The sequence below is a fragment of the Delphinapterus leucas genome, chromosome 3 (assembly GCF_059928025.1).
Source record: "Delphinapterus leucas isolate spDelLeu-1000000601 "Yukka" chromosome 3, BTC_Dleu_Yukka2, whole genome shotgun sequence".
NCBI lineage: Eukaryota > Metazoa > Chordata > Mammalia > Artiodactyla > Monodontidae > Delphinapterus > Delphinapterus leucas.
Window position 1 is genome coordinate 112,381,709 of NC_143131.1, and position 20,078 is coordinate 112,401,786.

At 45.6% G+C, this 20,078-nt stretch overlaps 1 protein-coding gene across 5 annotated transcripts in view; it reads right to left on the reverse strand.

Moving 5' to 3' along the window:
* FSTL4 (follistatin like 4) overlaps positions 1–20,078 on the reverse strand; it is a 446,761-nt gene that overhangs the window by 374,702 nt on the left and 51,981 nt on the right. For all 5 annotated transcript variants that reach the window (XM_089909321.1, XM_089909323.1, XM_089909322.1 and 2 more), the window contains exon 3: positions 18,660–18,693. In XM_089909321.1, the coding sequence (XP_089765447.1) occupies positions 18,660–18,693 (34 nt within the window). The remainder of the gene's footprint in view (positions 1–18,659; positions 18,694–20,078) is intronic.

Sequence of the window (20,078 nt, forward strand, 5' to 3'; positions counted from 1 at the left end):
TGTTTTTCAAATAATCAAGATCATGTATTATAGCCTTACTCTTTGTTTATATTTTCGCTTTTTTTATATCTTTGTAAGATATTCTACTTTTTTCCTTTTTTTTTTTTTTATGCTGTACCTGTTAATTCCAATATCTGAACTTTTGTTTTTACTGGTTTTCACTTTGGTGTCTTTTTTATTGTTTTTATGTTTTTGGTGTTTGACTGTGAGCTCACATTCCTTGGATGGTAACCTGTCAAAATCATCTGAGACCTCTGTTGAAGAAGGATTCTTCTAGACAGGATTTGCATTTCCTTTACCATGTCCCTGGGAGCACTACCGACAGGACAGCTTTGAACTAAATTCTTGGTCTGAGGTCTTCTCAGACCAGTCTGCTATATGAATTCCACTGAAAACCTGGCTCGTGGCTCTAGTTCTCAGAGGAGATATTTTAACCCTTCACTTGGCACCAAGGCTGGGGGCAGGCAGTTTTCTTCACTCATCCCTGAGGGGAGACAGGTGCGTTTGTCTTCCACCCTCACACGACACATGTAGCCTCTTGGGGCCTTAGCTTTAGGTGGACCAGGTTTCCTGACAGACTGATATGTCCTGGGCTGGGCTCCTGTCCCCCATATATCTATTTTTTTAAATTAATTAATTAATTTTTATTTTTGGCTGCGTTGCGTCTTCCTTGCTGCACGCAGGCTTTTCTCTAGTTGTGGCGAGTGGGGGCTTCTCTTGTTGCGGAGCACAGGCTCTAGGCACGCAGGCTTCAGTAGTTGTGGCACACAGGCTCCAGAATGCAAGCTCAGTAGCTGTGGTGCATGGGCTTAGTTGCTCCGTGCCATGTGGGATCTTCCTGGACCAGGGCTCGAACCACTGTCCCCTGCATTGGCAGGCGGATTCTTAACCACTGCACCACCAGGGAAGTCCCTGTCCCCCATATATCTTGACATCATAAGAATTCAAAGCTCAAGGTCACCTGCATTGGGCAAACACCCTCAAAGCAAAAGGCAGCTTCAGAGCCCTGATTTTCAACTTTCACTGAGCTTGTGGCCTCTTAGGAAATCTCCACTTTCCTGCCTTCTCACTGATGTCACTAACAGATTATTTAAATGTTTTATCCATCATTTTAAATTATCTCAAGTGGGAGAGTCAGTTAAGGAATCTAGCCACACAGCTAGAAACAAAAGCCTGCACAAATAGTTCTAAACTTTTCACCTTATTATTGCCCACTCTTCCTGAAATAGTAGGTAAATGTGATTACTTAGGTTTAATGAAAGTAAATAACGTGGACCACTAAACCCAAGGCTTTCTAACCCAATTCATTTCAGCAAGTGCTCACTGCAGATGTCCTAGTTTCCTATAGGTCCACTTAGAATTACAGGACACAACCCAGCCAAGCCCAGCCCTGGCGTGAGTGAGTAACTAACCATGCTGGCGAACAAGGGGCCTGCTCAGAAGGTGGGCCAGGGCTGTGCTAAGCTTTTTTAAATATGTATTTAATCCATACAAGTGTCTTATGAGATAGAATTAATACTACCATTTTAGAGATGAGTAAACCAAGGCACAGAAGATTAAGCAACTTGCCCAAAGTAATATAGCTAGTAAATTGGATCATCCTCAGAAAGTCTGGCTACGTTAAGTTTGAAAAACCACACAGAAAAATTAGAGAATACAATGGTAGAGGATGTGCAATTATATGAAGAATAAGCCTAGGGGAAAGTCCCCGGGTAATGGTGGTTGGAAATGTTGCAGAGGAGCCAGCTGAGAAGCAGACAGACTTTGGGTTGCTTTGCACTGTGCAGGAATGGCTTTCCTGCCCTTTGCTATAGTGTACCACGTGATGTGGTCACTGCACACTTATGCCTGTCCCTAACTAGATGGGCACATCTTGCTCCTCTCCTCCCACATTCTGCCCTCTGTTACTTATGGTGCTTTTCTAGTAAATCTCCTTGACTTCATATAAGTCCTTTCACAGCACAGCAGCCAACAAATTGGGAATCATTGTTCCTAACAACAAGGCGTGAGTCACGAGAAGCTGCTTGTTGCTCCAACTCTGTTAGAGATGAACGATGTTTGTCTGCTTCTTGCCTCTGCTAATGACATCTGGGGGAGAAACAAGTGTGGGAGGGAGGACAAATCACAAGACAGTTTTTATGAAATGACTATTATAGAAATAATGAGAATCCAATAACTACCAACTACAGAGGCAAGAAAAATAATAAAGCAGAAAATGTACCAAGCAAACAATTAAGCCTATTTTATTAAAACAGTACTTGCTACTCAGAAAGCATTAATTCTCACCACACGAGTGCAGTAACTGTTTATCATCGGAATTTTGCACATTAAGAAAATCACACAGAGGAAGTTAATATGCTCCTCCAAGCTCTAGGATACTTCACAGCCCAGATTAAAAGTTAGTCATGCTCACTATTAGGCTGAGATGTCATCTCTCATTAAACTCTAAATCAGCTCAGAGGACACACCATGTTTATTACTTTTCTAACACCATGTGACTGATTCTGGGGGAGCCAAGAGAATCTTTGGGATAAATGCATTGATTAAAAGATACTTTATGGGCTTCCCTGGTGGCGCAGTGGTTGAGAGTCTGCCCGCCGATGCAGGGGACACAGGTTCGTGCCCCGGTCCGGGAAGATCCCACATGCTGAGGAGTAGAAAGGCCCGTGAGCCATGGCTGCTGATCCTGCGCGTCCGGAGCCTGTGCTCCACAACGGGAGAGACCACGGCAGTGAGAGGCCCACGTACCACAAAAAAAAAAAAAAAAAAGATACTTTAAATGTCTTTTTTTTTTTAGCCCAATGAACCAAAATACATAAATCAGAACTATTCCAGTCTACTGAGTACTGTAAATGTATATTTAGATGTAACAAAATATCAGTGGGAAATATCTTTGGAGAGTAATTACAGTATATGTGGAATGTTTTGTAAACGCTTAAAACAACTGATCCATTTTAAAGGCCTAACTTACATGGAGAGGACACAAATACTAGTTACCAAGCTGGAAACTCACTTGCAAACTTATAGCCTGGAGTTAATGTTTACAGATCAAGGCATAACTATCAGAAAATGAAATAGTTTAATGGAAGGCTTAGCTGCCTAAACTGAGGGCCCACTTGTACACACCAGCTTCAGCAGAGACGCTCAAGGAGGGCTGAGTAGATAAGAGTTACTCCAGCCTTTACACTAAATTTCTCCCTGCTTCCCGCTCTCTTTCCCACTCCCACCCTTGCTGACATCTGGTTCTCCCGTGCTGTCATTAACAAGTTCTGTATCTGAGTACAAACAGGGACTGAAAACTCAAATACCGACACAGGCCACTCGGGTAACTTAATGATTACGGTTATGCTGGCATTTCAACTTGTTCCTAGTTATTTTTCAAAACTGCACCTGACACTCTGTGTCAGTATCGAGGAGGCACTAGGGACCAGGGCAGACTGTGGCAAAATAGGAAAGGGTGCATACTCTCTGAGGACATGAGTGAGGGCTACTCACTCCAGCCTGTTGCTGCCATGAAGCCACACGGCCAGAGTTAACAAAGCGTTTCACTTTCCAAGATAATCAGCCTATTTGAATCTGTAAGTAGAATTTTCATGTTTTTAAATGTTGACAACTTACTCAAATTAAAATAAAAACACAAATAACCCCCTGTAGGCCAACACTGTGTTAAGTCAAACAACATGATCACCGGCTGATTCTGGTCCACAGAACACCAGTTTGAGACCTCTCACACAGAACAAATATGGAACAGACTTTGGGCCCAGGGATCTTAGGAAAAGCTTGTGTTTGGTTTTCTTACAAAGAGGCAGACAGGCTTAGTGAGTTGCCCAGGTAGGGTATGACATGGCTCGTTAGAAGTTCTGGGACTCGTTCAGGACCCAAAATGACTTTGGGGTGTTCACGAGGAAAGAAGGGATTGAAGCAGAATGGTGGGTTTAGGTATTAGTCAGCAGTCAGGGGAGGCATGTGTGTGCAAAAGTCCTTCCTGGCCCCTTGAATATAGGAGCAGAGCCACAGAATTCCCAGCATCCACTGGGTGCAGGGTGAGGCAGCCTCCAGGCAAAGTCCCTGCTCCCAACGTGCCCTGCGCTCCCACCCCAGTAGCCTTTCGGTATCTGCCATCCGATATCCCGGCCCGCAAAACGGAGCTCTCCCTCTAGCCTCCTGGGGGCATGGCGGAGGAAGAGCCTGGTGGCAGCTCACTGTCTATATCAAGAGGGCAGAAGCCCAGGTTCATCCAAGATCAAGAGACCGGGCCAGCATCCTAGTCCGAGCCTCACAGTGTCTGGCCTCCGACATTCCCTTTCTCTGTTTCCATCAGTCCTCCACACTGCTCCCTCTTCCATCAAGGGCAGCCATGGAGGTGCCTGCTCTTCTTAAGCTTTTCAAGGACTGACCATTTAGAAATGGCTTTGGGGAGGTACCTGAGAGCTGAGAGTCCTCAGGACAAGGGTCCTAGGGAGGCTACAAGAGCAAAACACAGGGACACGGTATCACAGAGGACTCTGAATGTTCTGTTGCAATGAGCATTGATATAAGGGCTGTCTGCTAACTGAAGCACCCAGCCAGCCAGATCACTAACCCTTCCAAAGCCCGTGTTCCCTCATCTGTAAAACAGCAGGTCACACTAGTGGGCCACACTGGACTGCTGAGTGTGGAAACAAGTTAACTTGGCAAAGCTTACAGTGGGGGCTTTAATCATGACAGTTGTCACTATGTGTTCCATCCCCCATGGTCCCCTTCCCGCAAGAGAAAAACAAAATATTTAGAAACATCTTAAACAAAAGTCGAAGCAGAAAATTTAACTAGAAATCTCAACCAAGCTGCCCATCCATAGGACATGGTGGCTGAGTATCTAGGTTATGTTGGACACTGTGCCACCTCTTGAGAGAAAGGAAAACCTGGCCCCAAGGGTAGGAAGAAAAGGAAGAAAATCAACCACAGAGAGCCCGGAGGTCTATGCACACTGGCTCAGGTCCTCACGTCCTTCCTCTGTTACTCACTAGCCATGGGACCTCAGGTCTGTCACTTCCCCTGTTCAGGTGTGTGTCTCCACCTTTGAAAATAAGGGTCGACCCTGCAGAGATTTTCTGGACGTGGGGTTGGATCATGGGATGATTCCATGAATGGCAGCACCAGAAAGAGAGCTAGACTTCCCAAGGAGGGCACGACCACCACCACACAGAGCATTCAGGCAGGCTGCTTGGTGGAGGGGGTACAGCCACAAAGACTGGCTGTAGGACTGGCCTTGGAAACAAAGAGTGAGGTGGGGGAACAGGGGGCACCTGGACCAGACAGCTAGGCACATCCAGCATGTTCTCAGGTCATCTAAATGGGGCTCGGCCAGCACTGGCACATCTCTCACTATGTTCCGAGTATCTCTGATCTGTGAACACTGGCAGCGTAATGGATCCTGCTGTCAGCGATGGATAAGCACTGAGCTAATAGATGTCAAACAGCATTTGCATTTCTGAGATGGCTTCATCTGCTCCCTCTCCCAGGACTCTCCAAAGTGAAATTTGAAATTTGGACAGACAGGTGCAGTCCGAACGGCTCCTGTTCCAGAAGTCCCATGGGAAAGAAACAATTATTTAATTATTTCCTACACAGACAAACAGCTGAGCTTCTTAAACAGCAACCACAACTACAACCACTACAGGAGGCTGCTTCTCAACCTTCTCATCTTGGGAAGGCATGCAATTCCCCAAGAGACACATGGAAATGTTTATCACCCTTTGTAGCTTTCATTCATTCATTCAAAGCACACATCACAGTGCATTGTCTCGTTCATTAGAAATTCTGCAGAAAGCCAGTGAGAGGGTTTGGGTTGGGAGAGCGTCAGGGAGGTGAGCATCTGGAATATGACCCAAGAAACAAACCATGAGGCTAGATTCACCCATGCTCCCTCTGGATGATGACGGCAGGGTCAGAATGGAGTTCTCAATTTGGGCTTCAGTTCCAGGGACATCTGTAGCAATGTGAACAGGCTGCAGAATCATCTGTGTGGGGAGCATCTGTATTTGGAGGTTACTCTAAAGCAGTGCCCGACACACAGTAATGAATGGATTTTCTGGCTCTCCCTGGCTCTATTTTAAACTGTCATCATTTTAAACCATGAAATATGTCAAGTGGTAATTAAACCTCACCACAGAAAGATACTGTGAAAATGATTAACTTTTACCATTTCCCCCACACACATTTTGAATATTCTGAATCCCCAAGGTATGGGATCATTACATTGACAGATGAGAAAAGTTGTCTTCACGGTAATTTATTTTTAAAAGAACCAAAACAGGCCTGAAAATTCTGTGCGTTCGCATTGGGTTTTAATTTGAAAACTTCTGCTGTAAACTCACACTCCTAGAGGAAGCCTGGTGGGAGGAGTACAGAGCTGACATCACCGCTCCAGCCCCACCTCCATTAGCTGCAGGACCCGGGACAAGTCCCTTGCCACCTCTGAGCATCAGGTTTCCCCACCCATCAGTTAACAACGATAATATCCTCACTCCAGCCAACGCGCAAGTTTTCTTAAATGTAGTAAATGAGATGACAAATGAGAAAGCTCTCTGACAGCAAAAAGCAGCCTGGTAACGCTATCCAAGTATAAGATGCACATTCTGTATAAAGGGGGTAAGTGATATGCTAGCACAGCTTTACAGACCTGCTGTCTTTAGAAAAAAAAAGAAAGAAAAAAACCAACCTCAACTCATTTTATTTTCAGTTGAAGTTTCTAAGCATGAGATTAGATCTGACCCTGTCGGATAAACGTCTCCTCTTAGCCACAGGACTCCCATTTGGGGCCCAAATATGCAGTGATTTACATAACTGATAAAAATTCAAATGAAGCAGCCAAGCAGCGGGATGGGAATGCTGCTTCCAGCAAAAAGAGAGCACAAACAACTGGGAAAATTAGTAAAAGAAACAGATGTGAAATGTATTTTCCCTCCCATGACTCTTTGTCTGGACCTGTGATTTTCTCCTTTAAGCCCCATTTCTTCTGAACGTGGAGGTCTCTGGTTCTCTCTGGCAGCGGCAGCCCTGCAGGGTCCCATCACCCTAACCCTGTGGACACTTCAACTGCAGAATGATGAGTTCACGTCTGCGAATGTGAACATTTCAATCAGAATTGTACAAACATTGCTGAATTTCCATCAGGAATGTGCTTTCCTGGATGACCTCAGTTAAGCCCATTTTAATTATTTTATCAATTTCCTATAGCATTCAAAGGGTCCCACGTTTTTCTTTATTTATAAAACAAAATTGCAATGTCTGTGTCAGAGGGTGTTTATGAGGATTAAATAAGAGACTGAGTGTGAAAATGTTTCCATTAAGAACCCTTCCAATCTAGGGAATTTATATTAAAGCAGTGAAGTAAGCCTTCACTCTTAAATTAACGTATAGATGAACGAGAAAGCACTTAACTTTAAAAGCGGCTCGTGATCAAGAGCGCTGGTTTTCTGTATGGCCCAGGTCACCCCACGATATCTGTGCCCCTGCCTGCCACATAATGCCCATTTGGAAGCAGCAGTGCAGAGAGGCCTCGTCGTCCCCTTTCCAAGAAAGAAGGGGGATCTTTTATGAAGAATGGAAAATAAAGCTTCTGGAAGCCCCATGGAGGTGACTACTGAAGTCACCAAGGGGTGGGACTGGGGGGGTTTGCACATTAGCTTTTCATCTTTATGCCCTTCGGCTGAAGGGCTAAAGAAAGGAGAATGTGTTGGGGGTCCAAAGAGTAACACCCCCATAGTCGGGCCAGGGGATGCTCGCTGCACCTCACCACATCACTGTGTCTATCACAGGGGAAGAGGCTGAAGGAGCAGGAGATCCCGTCCCTGGAGGCAGCCACGATTTTAAAAACCAAACGTGCTGTATTTGTCATCAGGGATCTGGGTTCCAAGTCACATTTTCTTATAAGCTCCTGTGATCTTGGGTCATCAATGTTGTCTCTTAGCCTTTGTTTCCTTCTCAGAAGATGGAAGAGATGCCCTCCTCTGAAACATTAGGTAAATGCTTGCTGAATCTTCGCCTGCCTTTGAGGCACTGAACACTCCTTGGGGGTGGAGGATGTGATAGACACCAGATGTGAAATGATTAAGTAACTGATACTATGCACCTTCCTGCGCTGTGTTCCCTACCTGGGCAGAGCCCTAGTTGTCACCTGGGGATCTACCTCCTTCTCACTCTCAGGAGTACAGCTTGTGACTCTGCTAAACCCAGCAGCATGTAGCATTCCCCTGGCTTCAGTCACTGATTCAGGAGGGGACATGTGACCCAAGCCCATCCAATCTGAGTAGATTTTAGCACTTTGGGGGGAAATAGCAGACCAGAAGCTCTCCCTCTTCATGGGACTTGGAGGTGGAAGGAGGGGCGGCTGGTACTCCCCATGAGGGGGAATCAGCTGTGAGAGGGAATATGAGTGAAACCAGGTCCTGGTACCCTACGTTAGGTTTGCCTGAAGCCGGCATCCCTCACGCCTCCATCCCCTACCCAGCTGTCCGGTTACCTAAGCCAACAAGATCCTCTGTTTGGGCTAGCTGGACTGCGTTTTGCTATTTCCAACAACAAAAATGTCCCCACTAATTGAGTGTGCCCAAAAGGAGACCCTCTGCCAACAGAACCGTCCTTTGGGGACTTCGCTGGTGGTCCAGTGGGTAAGACTCCACGCTCCCAATGTGGGGGAACCGGGTTCGATCCCTGGTTGGGGAACTAGATCCCGCATGCATGCCGCAACTAAGAGCCCACATGCCGCAACGAAAATCCAGTGCAGCCTGCATAAACAAACAAACAAACAAACAAACAAACAAATAACCATCCTTTGGAGAGAAGATCCTGAGAAGTCACGTCCACCAGGCCATTCAGAGAGCTGTTCCCCTAGGCCGCCCTGTCGGTCTACACTGAGCAAATACTCTCCCACTTTGGGGTCGGCCCCCCTGCAAGGTGCCTAGCCATGGTGCAGGGCAGCCAGGTGCCTTTCTATCTACAGGACACTCGCGCATCTCCCGGCTGACACATTAGTGGATGCAAGTGCTCTGTAAAGGCAGGGACCACTCCCTGTCATCACCGCACACCCAGCAGACTCCAATCCACCTGTGGAACCATTCACGAAACCCTAAGAATGGTATTTACCTTTCCACCAGAGTGATTTCTCTTTTAGAAGTAATCATGATCAAAATACGTTCCCAGACATTGCTTTAAAAGCACTGCAGGGGTGAGGGGGCAACTGAGGGCCTGCGAACTCCCCACAGAGGCCTCCAGAGAGAGGGTTGGTGGGCAACGACCAGCCTAGGCACCCAGGTGAACTAGCGCCATGCACCATCCAGCAACACTGACTGTACCCACACTCCGGCCCAGACTGCCCCCTGTTGACTTCACCCACGTCCCAGAGGCTGCATGCAGGTCACGGTCCACATCCCACAGAGCCAGTGGCTAGTCAGTGCCTGCTCATTTCTGGGGCCCATGTTTCCTGACTTCCTGAGAACAGAAGGCAAGCTAATCTTACCTCATGTAAAATTCAACGTTTTGAAAAAAGTTTTCTACATGCAGACCCTGAAGCATTTTCTTGGAACCCCATGACAGCCCCAGCCAAAAAGCATAACCAAAAACTGAGCATGCAGAGAACCACTGGGTGGGCTATAATGCCCAGGATCTCCGGCCCTCCTTGCCTGGCCTGCAAGGGCCCTCCAGGGGCACATGGCTTGTTCACCACATGCTTGTGTGCCAGAGGGCACACCGTGAAGCCCTCACCACAGCCACAGGGAGAAACAGGCCAATGGCTCAGAAGCAGTGAGCACCCGGAAGTGAGTGGGGCTGATCAGGATAGAGGGCAGTACATGCCTCCCTCCTTCAGATGAGACATATCACCTTGCAGATTCCTCCCCATTTGGGCTCTGTGACTGCTGAAGCTGAGAGATTAAAGATTTGTTATAAAGAGACAACACAATCTGAAAGTAAGGCGATAGGGGGGTTTTGTGGGGGTTTTTTTTTTTAAGAATTTTTAACAGATGAAGTAATTCTGAGGACAAGAAAGGAATTACATCATAACGGTCAGTTGGATTCTGTATCTCGTTCCCAAGAAAGAAAGGCTGTTGAGCAGCAAAAAAATAAAAGAGACAGAAACAAATGATTTTTAAGTCACAGATAATTAGCCCCAGAGGCTCGCTGATGGCATATTAATATTGCTGGGGCAAATGGCTTAACAAGTTTGAAAAGGACCTCAGTGCTTATATGCAGCAGATCATTTCAAGGGTTCCTGAAAAGCAGAGAAACTCCTTCTGGCTTGGGGGCCAGGCAAGGGGCGAAGATGACAAATGTCAGCCTTCACTGCTGGGATCTTAGAGAAGAGAGGCGACCCCCCTGGGCAGGATGGGACCTCAGCAGGTCCAGCAGGCCTTGACAGGCCTTGACAGGCCAGCTTGGTGCGATTCAGAGTGATGCTGTCTTATGAAGGGCTTGCCGTACTGTCCTTACGAATCTGCAGTGGTTCGTATCTTTTAGGGGTTATGACTTCTTAGATAACATGACTCTTTCCCCACCAATTCCAGACAGGGAGCTATGCACACATTTTGCAATGGCAACCCCAGGGAGACTCCTCGCTGACACAGCCCACTGTACAGGGCTTCCTGACCCCGCTCAGACCTACTGAGGCCCTTCATAACCACAAAGATTTAGCTGATTCGCATGAGCACCTTTTAAGGACTTTCTATCAGAGGGACCCACAAGTTGTCAGAAAGAGCAGAGTAGCTCCCTGAGGATGGTCATTAAGGAGAGGGAGCCCTTCCAAGAGCAGTAGTAGTAAAAGTAAGCACAGCACATGGGACAGGGGTGCCAAACAACCTGGCAGCCGCTATACCTGTGATTTTACTTTATGAGAAGTGGAGGTGTGACAAAGAGCTGGGTCAGCCCTAGGACGTGCCGGGATCTAGCACGTTTTCAGTGCTCGCTGTGTGCACAGGGTGGGAGACCCCAGCAGGAAGAGCCTCGATCCTTGCTCTCCCAGGGCTCATCCTACACAGCAGCATGAGAGCTGCCATTGGAGCACAGGCCGCAGCCACCAGTGCTGTGTGCCATGGCGCTGAGGCACCAGGTGAGGCATCACACACATTCAAACAGCAGCACGAGTGACTCCCTGAGGTGTACGCAGCAAGGTCCTGCTTCTTCCGAATCACTGGAGAAAATGACATCAGCCAGACGATAGGAGGAAAAAGCCACTCACCAAGAGCCTGGAAGACCTCTGATTAAGGGAGAACACGTAAGGGGCAGTAGAGAGAACTCAGGCTCACTTGGGCTTAGTCCATGGCTGGTCTTTCCAGGTCCAGGCACTTAGAATTGTTTTCGGGAAGCTTGGGGAACAGAAGCTTGGGGTTACTCACAACCCAAGAATCCTCTGGCTAAGGCTGTGCTCGGTCCTTGGGAAGGCCATTGTCTGCACTTCCTGAGCTTTATTACGATGAAGTAATTGAAAGGAAATATAAAGGGTCTAGTAACTGTGATGCTCAAGACAGTTTCTGACCCCAGTGCCCAGGAAACCCTTAATCTGGGGAGACAAATTTTATGTGTGTTTGCCCGTAAGTTCTTAAAGACATCATCAAGAAGAGAGCTGTTTGGTCCTTCTGATTGCAGAATATGAGAATCTGAGCAGAAAGTTAAAGCCTCCGACAGAGGGGACAGATGGGAATGGCTAAATTTCAGAAAATCCTTCTCAGGAAAAGTCAACAGCCTACAATATGCAAAGTCACCTTAAGCCTGCTTGGAGACAGAGGAATGGACTTGGTGACTGAGACATTCCTCATTGCATGTCTGAGGCCAAATCTACAGATACAGTATGAGAATAGCCATAATGAAGACTACCAACCTCACTGGGCACTGACGCCACTGCCCACACTGTGCCAAGGGCCCTCCATGCCAAATCCCTCCCCATATTATGTCCAGGAGGCTGTGAGGGGCATTGATTGCATGCTGCCCAGCATCCTTCCTCTGTGGACCAAACCTACACCCACTCCCTGGCATTTGAGTAAGGGTGATTCTGCAAACCCCAAGGGGAGAATATTTGATCTCGCCTGGCCAATCACAGTATTCCAGTCCCTCCATGCCACAGTGATTGGTTTAGGGCTCGAGTCGTGATATTATACAAGGCCAGCAAATCAGAATCCTCACTGAGACTTTTCTGTCACTCTGGAGGAAAGACGTTTCACCCTCTGAGATGGTGAGCAGTCAGGACCCTGTGAGCTGCAGCTGCTAGGGGTCATCCTGCAAAGCTGTGTGGAAGAGGCCAACACACCAAGAGGAGGACGGAGAAGGGGTGTCAGAATCCCTGTATAAGCTGTTCTTGAAGCCAGATCCACCCTCCCTTAGATTCTGCAGTTTCACAGGCTTTTAGGCTTTAGCCAGTGCAAGTTGGGTTTCAACAACCCAGAGTTGGGACTAATGGTCTATACTATTACTATCCTCATTTTTTTCAGAGAAGACTGAGTAACTTCCCCGAAGGCACACTGTAGTTGGAGAGGTGGGATTCTACTGTCTGCCAATTGGTCATGACTAAACTGGGTGCCAAAACGTTGTATGCAACCAGAACACATCAGCCAGCTGTGTCATCCACTCCCCACTTAACCTGGGGCAACTAGGTACAACACAGTTTTGCAGCAGCTAAAGAGTGGCAGCTCTATCCAGAAAGAGTCAACTGCTGTGGGGCTAGAAATTGAAGGAGTTAGATGCCACCTCCACCTTTTTGGAGCCCAGTGACTGCAGGAGAGAACCAACAAGCTCCGCTGTATAGAGTGGGGGTAGGATGGGGAAGGAAACCCCATTTCTTTCCCCATATGGCAGTCTTGATTGGAAAAGGACCCACCATCCCAGGCACTGCCAAATCTGGATGGCTCCCTTTTAAATTTGTTACATCTGCAACCATTCAAGAAGTTATCTCAAAAGAAGCTAGGAGTTTATTAATCTGTTTCATCGAAGACAGTCACCCACTGTACATTACACCAAGATAGATTATGCAGGCAGCTGAGAGATCCAGAAAACATCTGTTAAACAAAATCAAAATTAATGGCAAACAGAATGCAATTCTTGATAGCTGAAGTTCACCCAGATGCAAAGAACTATAAAGGGGCTATTAGAGGCAGCTGCCAATTAAGGGGATAATTCCAAGGGTTTTCACAAAGTGAGGCTCTAGTTACACACTCAGGACTGGCAGGTCATGTTTATGTAGGAGATTTGCATTGCTAAGGAGCCAGAGCCAGCCTGGCTGTGTGACTGTCACTCCCCTCTCTTTTTCCGTGAAGACAGCAGCGTCCCTCCTCTCAGGTTTCCCTCACAGCCCTGCTGGAAGCCACACCAAGCTGGTCTAGACTGGAATGTGTGAGTGAACCATCGTTGGGAGGGTGGGTAATGCAACGTGACATTGGTGCCCACCCCCAAACCCACAGCCTCTAATGGCAGCACAAGCACAGACATCTGGAGGAGCTTACAGATCACCCCACGCTCTAAGAGATGGCTGACAAGGGCTGAATTATCCCAGTTGCTTGCTCAGCTTACTCAAGTGTTCTCTCATGGCTGGAATTCAATGTGATGGGATCAGTTAGAGAAAAGCACTGGTCTGAGTAGATGAATTCTGGCAGTCATAATCAGCATCAGGCCTCAGAGTGAACATGGGAGTGTCTTGGAGAGGTGAGGTTGGCAACTTTTGCTGAAGCTTTAGAAAAAGTTAAAATTAAATTGTAGGTGTCTAGAGGAAGGTGTAAAAACACCTGCCTTAGAAAGAAGATAAAGAAGCAGCCATCTCTCCTTCCCCGTGCAGCTGGCACAGGCGGGTCCCAGGGCAGGAGGATAATATAGGACTGCCCTGAAGGTGGAAGTAGGTCCAGCTGGGGTAGGCATGTACCCTTCCTAAGAGACGTCCTCCCAGTGTTGCTGTCCTGCCACAACCTCTGATACTCTATCTCCCAAGAGCCCTGACCACATATCTAAATTGGAAACAAAGCTCCCTTAGGAAGTTTTCTTCCAAGAGTCCCGCTCAGCTTTCTGGGCTTGGCAGTGATCATGTATGTTTAGAAATCCTTGGATGGTGAAGCAAGATCAAGTCACTTAAGCCACCCCACCCCGCCCATTAGAGAGGTTCACTGCATCAGAGGGACATTGGTCCAGGGGGACACTGACCCAGAGGACTCTTTGTTCCTACCAAAATTAGCATGGAAAGGAAGGAGCCTCATGCAAGGTGCTATCTGCTCTGCTCATACCATGGGTTACTGAGAGTCAAGGGAGGTAAAGAACATGAAAGCTCTCTGAAAACTTCAGAGCCACTGAGACATAGTTATCATTATAACTAGCTCACCATTCTCTCCATGCACCACCCTTGGAAGACAGTCACTGGTGCTGGGGCATGTCCGGGGCTCTGATGAAGCACTCCCTCTCTCCATGGACTCTCTAGAGCAGGGCTTGCAAAGGGCACTGCATGGAATGTCAGCCCAGAGATGATTAAAAGCAACAGGTCAAGATGCCATGGGAAACTAAGTTTGGGAAATGCTGCATATTACACCTCCTTTTGAAAGTCCTGTTTAGCATCTTAAAGAGCTGAGAGGTTCTGCAGTAAAAAATAACAACTACTAGCTCAATATTGAGTCCAGCCTTTACCAAGTGTATTATTTCCCTATGGCTGCTGTAACAAAGTTCCATAACCTGAGTGGAACAAGAGAAATCTGTTTTCTCCCAGTTCTGGAGACTGGAAGTCAGGAATCAAGGTGTTGACATGGCCACACTCCCTCTGAAGGCTCTAGGGGAGGATTCTTTGTCACTTCTTCCTAGCTTCTGGTGATTGTCAGCAATCCTTGGTGTTCCTTGGCTTACAGACTCATCTCTCCAATCTGTGCCTTCATCGAAGCATGCTGTTCTCCCTGTGTGTCTGTGTCCACATTTCTCTCTTCTCAAAAGGATCTCACTCATTGGATTGGGGCCCACCCTATTCCAGTATGATCTCATCTTAACTTAATTACACATCTGCCAAGACCGTATCTCCGAGTAAGGTCACATTCACATGTTCTGGGTTAGGACTTCAACATACCTTTTTGGGAGACACAATTCAACCCATAGTACCAAGCTTATGTGAACATAGAGCACTTTCATCAATGCACCAGCTGGTAATATCTAGATATCCACAGAACACTCCCTAAAAGTGCCTTTGTAGAACCAATGACTCAGTGCCTCTCTTGCTTGGCACTAGGACAGAATCAGAGTGAAAAGCACATATAAAAAGCAATTTTTAAATTTGCACTTTATTCAAGAAATGATTGTTGAGCAACTATAGGCCCTGGGCTAAGGCCTTGAGGACTCTGGGAGTGAACGAGGGGAGGGTCTCAGCTCTCAGGAACTGAATGACCTAATAGGAGCCCTTAACTCTCAGGTAAAGTAGGGTAAGCAAAAATCTTCAGAAAGAGAGTTGGAAGGGGTGAGGGAGAGGTGGAATTTCACAAAAGATGAGGGACAAGGAGCATGCAGGCTGCAGGAACAGTGAAGGCCAGAGGCAAGAAAGCTGGGCTACAATCTGGGAACTGTGACATCACTGGATGGGAGGGCCACAGGGGGAAATAAAGCAGAGACTGGGTCTGAGGCACACAGTGCATTCATGTCATCCTAATGATCTCTAACCCAACTGTGACTTAGCCCAGACTCCATTTCCACTGCTAATATTAGCCCCCTCATTTCTCACTCCACAGACCTATTCAAGAGTTTGCAAAAGTCACATAGTGTAAAGTTGCAATTGGTCATCCATTTGTTGCAATGAACTCTGGTTGGAGCTGATATCTTGAGTCAGATGTAGTATTAAAACAAACAAAAAAAAAGGAAAACATCTTGGGTTTTGTGGTTCAGAGGCTACCTCTCTAGACCTTTCCAGAATCTCCTGGGCTTGGTAAACTGGGCAGGAAAATTCAGAGTGTTAATTATTTGCTCCTCTTTCAGTGCCAGATCAAGATAAGTGTATGTTGCTAGACAAAAATGTCTTACTTGTGTTTGTAGGAATAATAGTTTATTGAAATATTCACAGTGCTTCTACTATTTTTATACCCATACACTGTTCTGGAGAAGATTAATAACCCTACTCTCATGCTCCCGTATAAGTCCAGCAACGAAGGTTCTCAAGTTCCTCTTGCCTTGTCATGGGGACTCAGGAGTTGACCAAGGAAAACTATTTGGCCCCGTGAGGAATGGCACTGTCAGTGTCTGTCCTGGATGGAGCCTAGTCAGGAAGCAGTCTGAAAGTATACAGTTGTGGTCACCTCATGAAGATGTCTGGCAGGTGGCTCTCAGGAAAAATACTAAGTCTGGATCATCCACAGGGCAGCTTTGCATGGGGAGATGGTGGCTCCGAACTGGAATTGAACTGCCTTCCACGCACTTGACCAAAGCAATGAGAGTGGTCAGTACGTGTGGTATGAATAGCAGGTTTAAAGAGGAGGAAATGTTTTCTGCTTTCCTTTGTCCTTGGACTGCTCAAGCTGAACAGTCGGTGACCACTGTTTTAAAGGAACCAGCCCCACTTGGCTGGTTTGCATCAGAGCTCCATTTCATCCCTAGCCTTGAGTTCCTTTTGGTCTGAAAAGGTGGTTTGTCTCATGATATCCACAGCTAGAACATTCTCTGTAATTATGAATTGTTTTACATTAACTAAAAGAGAATGTCTTTGATCACTAGAGCTTGTCAGTATTGGATTGTTTCCATTGTGACATTCTTAAATTTTTTGTTTCAAAATATTAAAGTAACTCATGTTAGAGACCCTTTCAACATGAAAGGCTTGTAGTTGAGACATCACATATATTTTACTGTTTATAAAAAAAGTCATCTATACCAAAAAAAAAAAAAAAAAACGATTAACAACCCTACTACCCAAGTCTGTGAATCTCAGACTTGAAAATACTCGGAACCCACTCTTCCTTCCTTCCTGCCAGGTTATAAGCACTGACATTAAGGCACTGGGCTATTTCAGGAATTTTCAAACACTCAGCCTTACCAGAAACAAGCAAGAAACACATCAGTTCACAATAGGAAGAAAAAGGTTTATGTTATGTCAAGACAAATTTACCAGTACAAACCCAAGGCATATGCCAGTTGTGAAACATGCTGCTTCTAGAGAGAAGGGGATTATGGATGATTAGAGCACAGCCTGACCATGCTTTTGCTCATCCTCAGACACTCAGTCTTCTAGGAATTGGGAGTCCCGGGTACAGTAAGGCCTTTTATGTCTTTGAGCAAAAGTACATGTGGTTCTTTCATACCCTAGCCTTACTATTCAAAGACATTTCTAACACAAGGACAGTAATATTCCAAAACAGTTAAGTTTATATGTGATTCCATAACTCAAATGAATTCTAAACAATCACACTCAGGGGTAGTGAATGAATAGCATTCTAAACCAAAGTTCATGCCAACCTCTCTCCTAATGGCTATTTCTCTCCAGTTTACATGTTATCGCACTCACTGTGAACACACCTTTGAATAAGAAATATGCCTTCCCTGCCCCACCCACCTTCATCCAATTTCATTTGATTTTGATATCCAAACAATGCATTTACGCTATGGATGCAGTTCAGAGGACACTGAGTCCAAAACCAGATGATGGCAAATGAGAATGAAAGCCAGAAAATTCATCCTATAGCTAGATAATCCAGATCCTTTGTATCCAGGATTCCAGCACCATGGACAGCAGCAAACAACCAGTTCTATTAACCCATCGGTACAGATAGTATGGAAAGTTTAGGTCTAGGAACACACTTTGGTAACATGGCCATTCTGTGTCTTTCACTGTGCTGCATAAAATAAGAACTAAACCCGGGGGAGGTTTTTAGATTTGAAAGTCAATATGGTATTTGCTCACTTTTAAAGATTGGCGCTCTTTTTGGAGACAATACCACAGAGGTCGAGGCGTGATTAGGGCTAAAGCCAAAGGCCAGACTCTAGACCAAGAACTCACTTTGGTTTCTGACTTCATCTTCCCATCCCTGCAATAAAGGGCTGACTGGTGGTGATTTCCATAAATCATACAAAAGACACCCTCTCATGAGAGGCCAGGTATTACTGAAAGCAAGTAAACTTCAATTTCCACTAAAAGATTTCAGAAGTTACCACCCATATATATATTTACCTCAGTGATCAGAAAACGAATGTGCTAGAGGAACTCTGGCAGGGAAAATAAAACACCATTGCATTGTTTTCAGAAGGGAAATTAATTGCATATATCTATTTCAGCTTAACTAAAGTTGTAAAAATCTAATCAGAAATATTTTTCACAGTGGCACATGTTCCCAGATATTGAAATACCTCAAACCATAAACCATTTTTTATTGTTGAAGTGGTTTTCACTGGGTGGAACTAAATTATTACTTCAAACTTCACTCAAAAGATGAGGCCTCTCTGGAGAGACTGTAAACATTATCATGAATAAGCCAGTTCGCCAGATCCCATCTCTGATACTAGAAGGTAGAAGACGTAGTTCTCACAAGCAAACCTGGACTTGAGTTCCTGCAGTCCCTAGAGGCAAGTGACAAATACTCAGCACCCAGAAAAGGTCACACGAAATGTCAAAGAACAGGCTGAAGTTCGTCTTAACTTCAACAAACTACATCCAAATGCCAACAACGAAAATGAAACGAGTATGAATGCATCTTCCCTACCTTCTCTTCTTGTGACTTCAAGGCGTCTGGATTCCTGCAAGAAAAGAAAGACTTGGTGTTTTCGAAGAATAATTCATATGTAGAGATACTTGAAAATATCTCACCTGTTGTTAGACATTTATTCACAGAACGGTAAACAATCTCATAAGGACAAGACACTCAGCAACGTGGGGTTTATTAAACTCTCATACATACACACACCTGTAAATGTAAACTACTTGTTGCTTTGTTGGCTTAAGCAAAAAATACTGTTAATCATGCAGTTTTTAATGAACGGAGCCAACTCTCATGGTCTTCCTTATGTGGAAACTGGGCTGGTATCAGTTGTTAGGAAAGACCTCGTTCCAAGTTGAATTCCCACCCTCCACCTAGACTGCAGGTGCTTGTAGGGCCTGGGGAAAACATAAGAAGACAGGGGCCAGAATTATATGAGCAGTAGTAGGTCGTGATTGGTGGTGCCATGGTGAAGACTACCATTGCTCCTGTGCAGGTTACTAGCGTGATCTGGTGACTGATTATGCTCATCAATAGTTTCCAAAAGGTAGGATATTATGGACAATTTGGATAGCCAGTCCATGCCACTGGACTGAATTAACCCCTTGGCTTTTCTAAACTCAATCTCATCTTCATGCACTGTGCAAAGCAATAAGCAAAGTGTTTCAGAAATTACATAGGTAAAACAGAGTCCCTGCATTGAAGATATGCACAGTTGAATAGAAGGGTACAGAACAAACACAAAGTACTGAGAAATAAAGGGGTGATTTTGCCTTGATAAATACCAATATATTCACATTCAACTGAAAACATAAGTTTTTTTTTTTAAAAGCACTTTGTAAATAGCACTGAAGAATGGGAAGGCTTTCAGACAGCAATAAGGGAAGGAGGGTGCACCAGGAAGAGAGAATGGCTTGAGAAAAGACAGGGTGGCAAAAAAGTACAGGGCATGGTCAGGAAGCAGGAAAAGACCCAGTGGGAAGTAATGGGGGGAAAGGCTGAAACATATGGCGGTTTCATAACTAATAAAAAGTATCTACAATCCATTATAAATGATCAGTTTAGGAATAAAAAGCCTAATCTTGAGAATAAGCTGAAAATCCATTCTAGCAACTGAAGAAAAGAAGATCAAACACTGAACTTGGGACAACTCAAAATCACAACCAAAAAGACCATTCAGCACCATCACTTTTTAAACAAATGATATTGTCTTTCATACCTTAACATTCTTGTCTAGCATTCTTATGGAGCCAGGTAGGGGAGGCAATATTAGAAAGGAAACTGAGGAGGCCCTGAAAAGACTGTCCTGCCCAAATTACACTTTCTGACTGCCATCTCTGTAATGCGTCAAAAGCCCAAGTGGAGCTGATCTCCCTGTGCTATGCGGCTGCTTCCCACTAGCTATCTATTTTAAGTTTGGTAGTG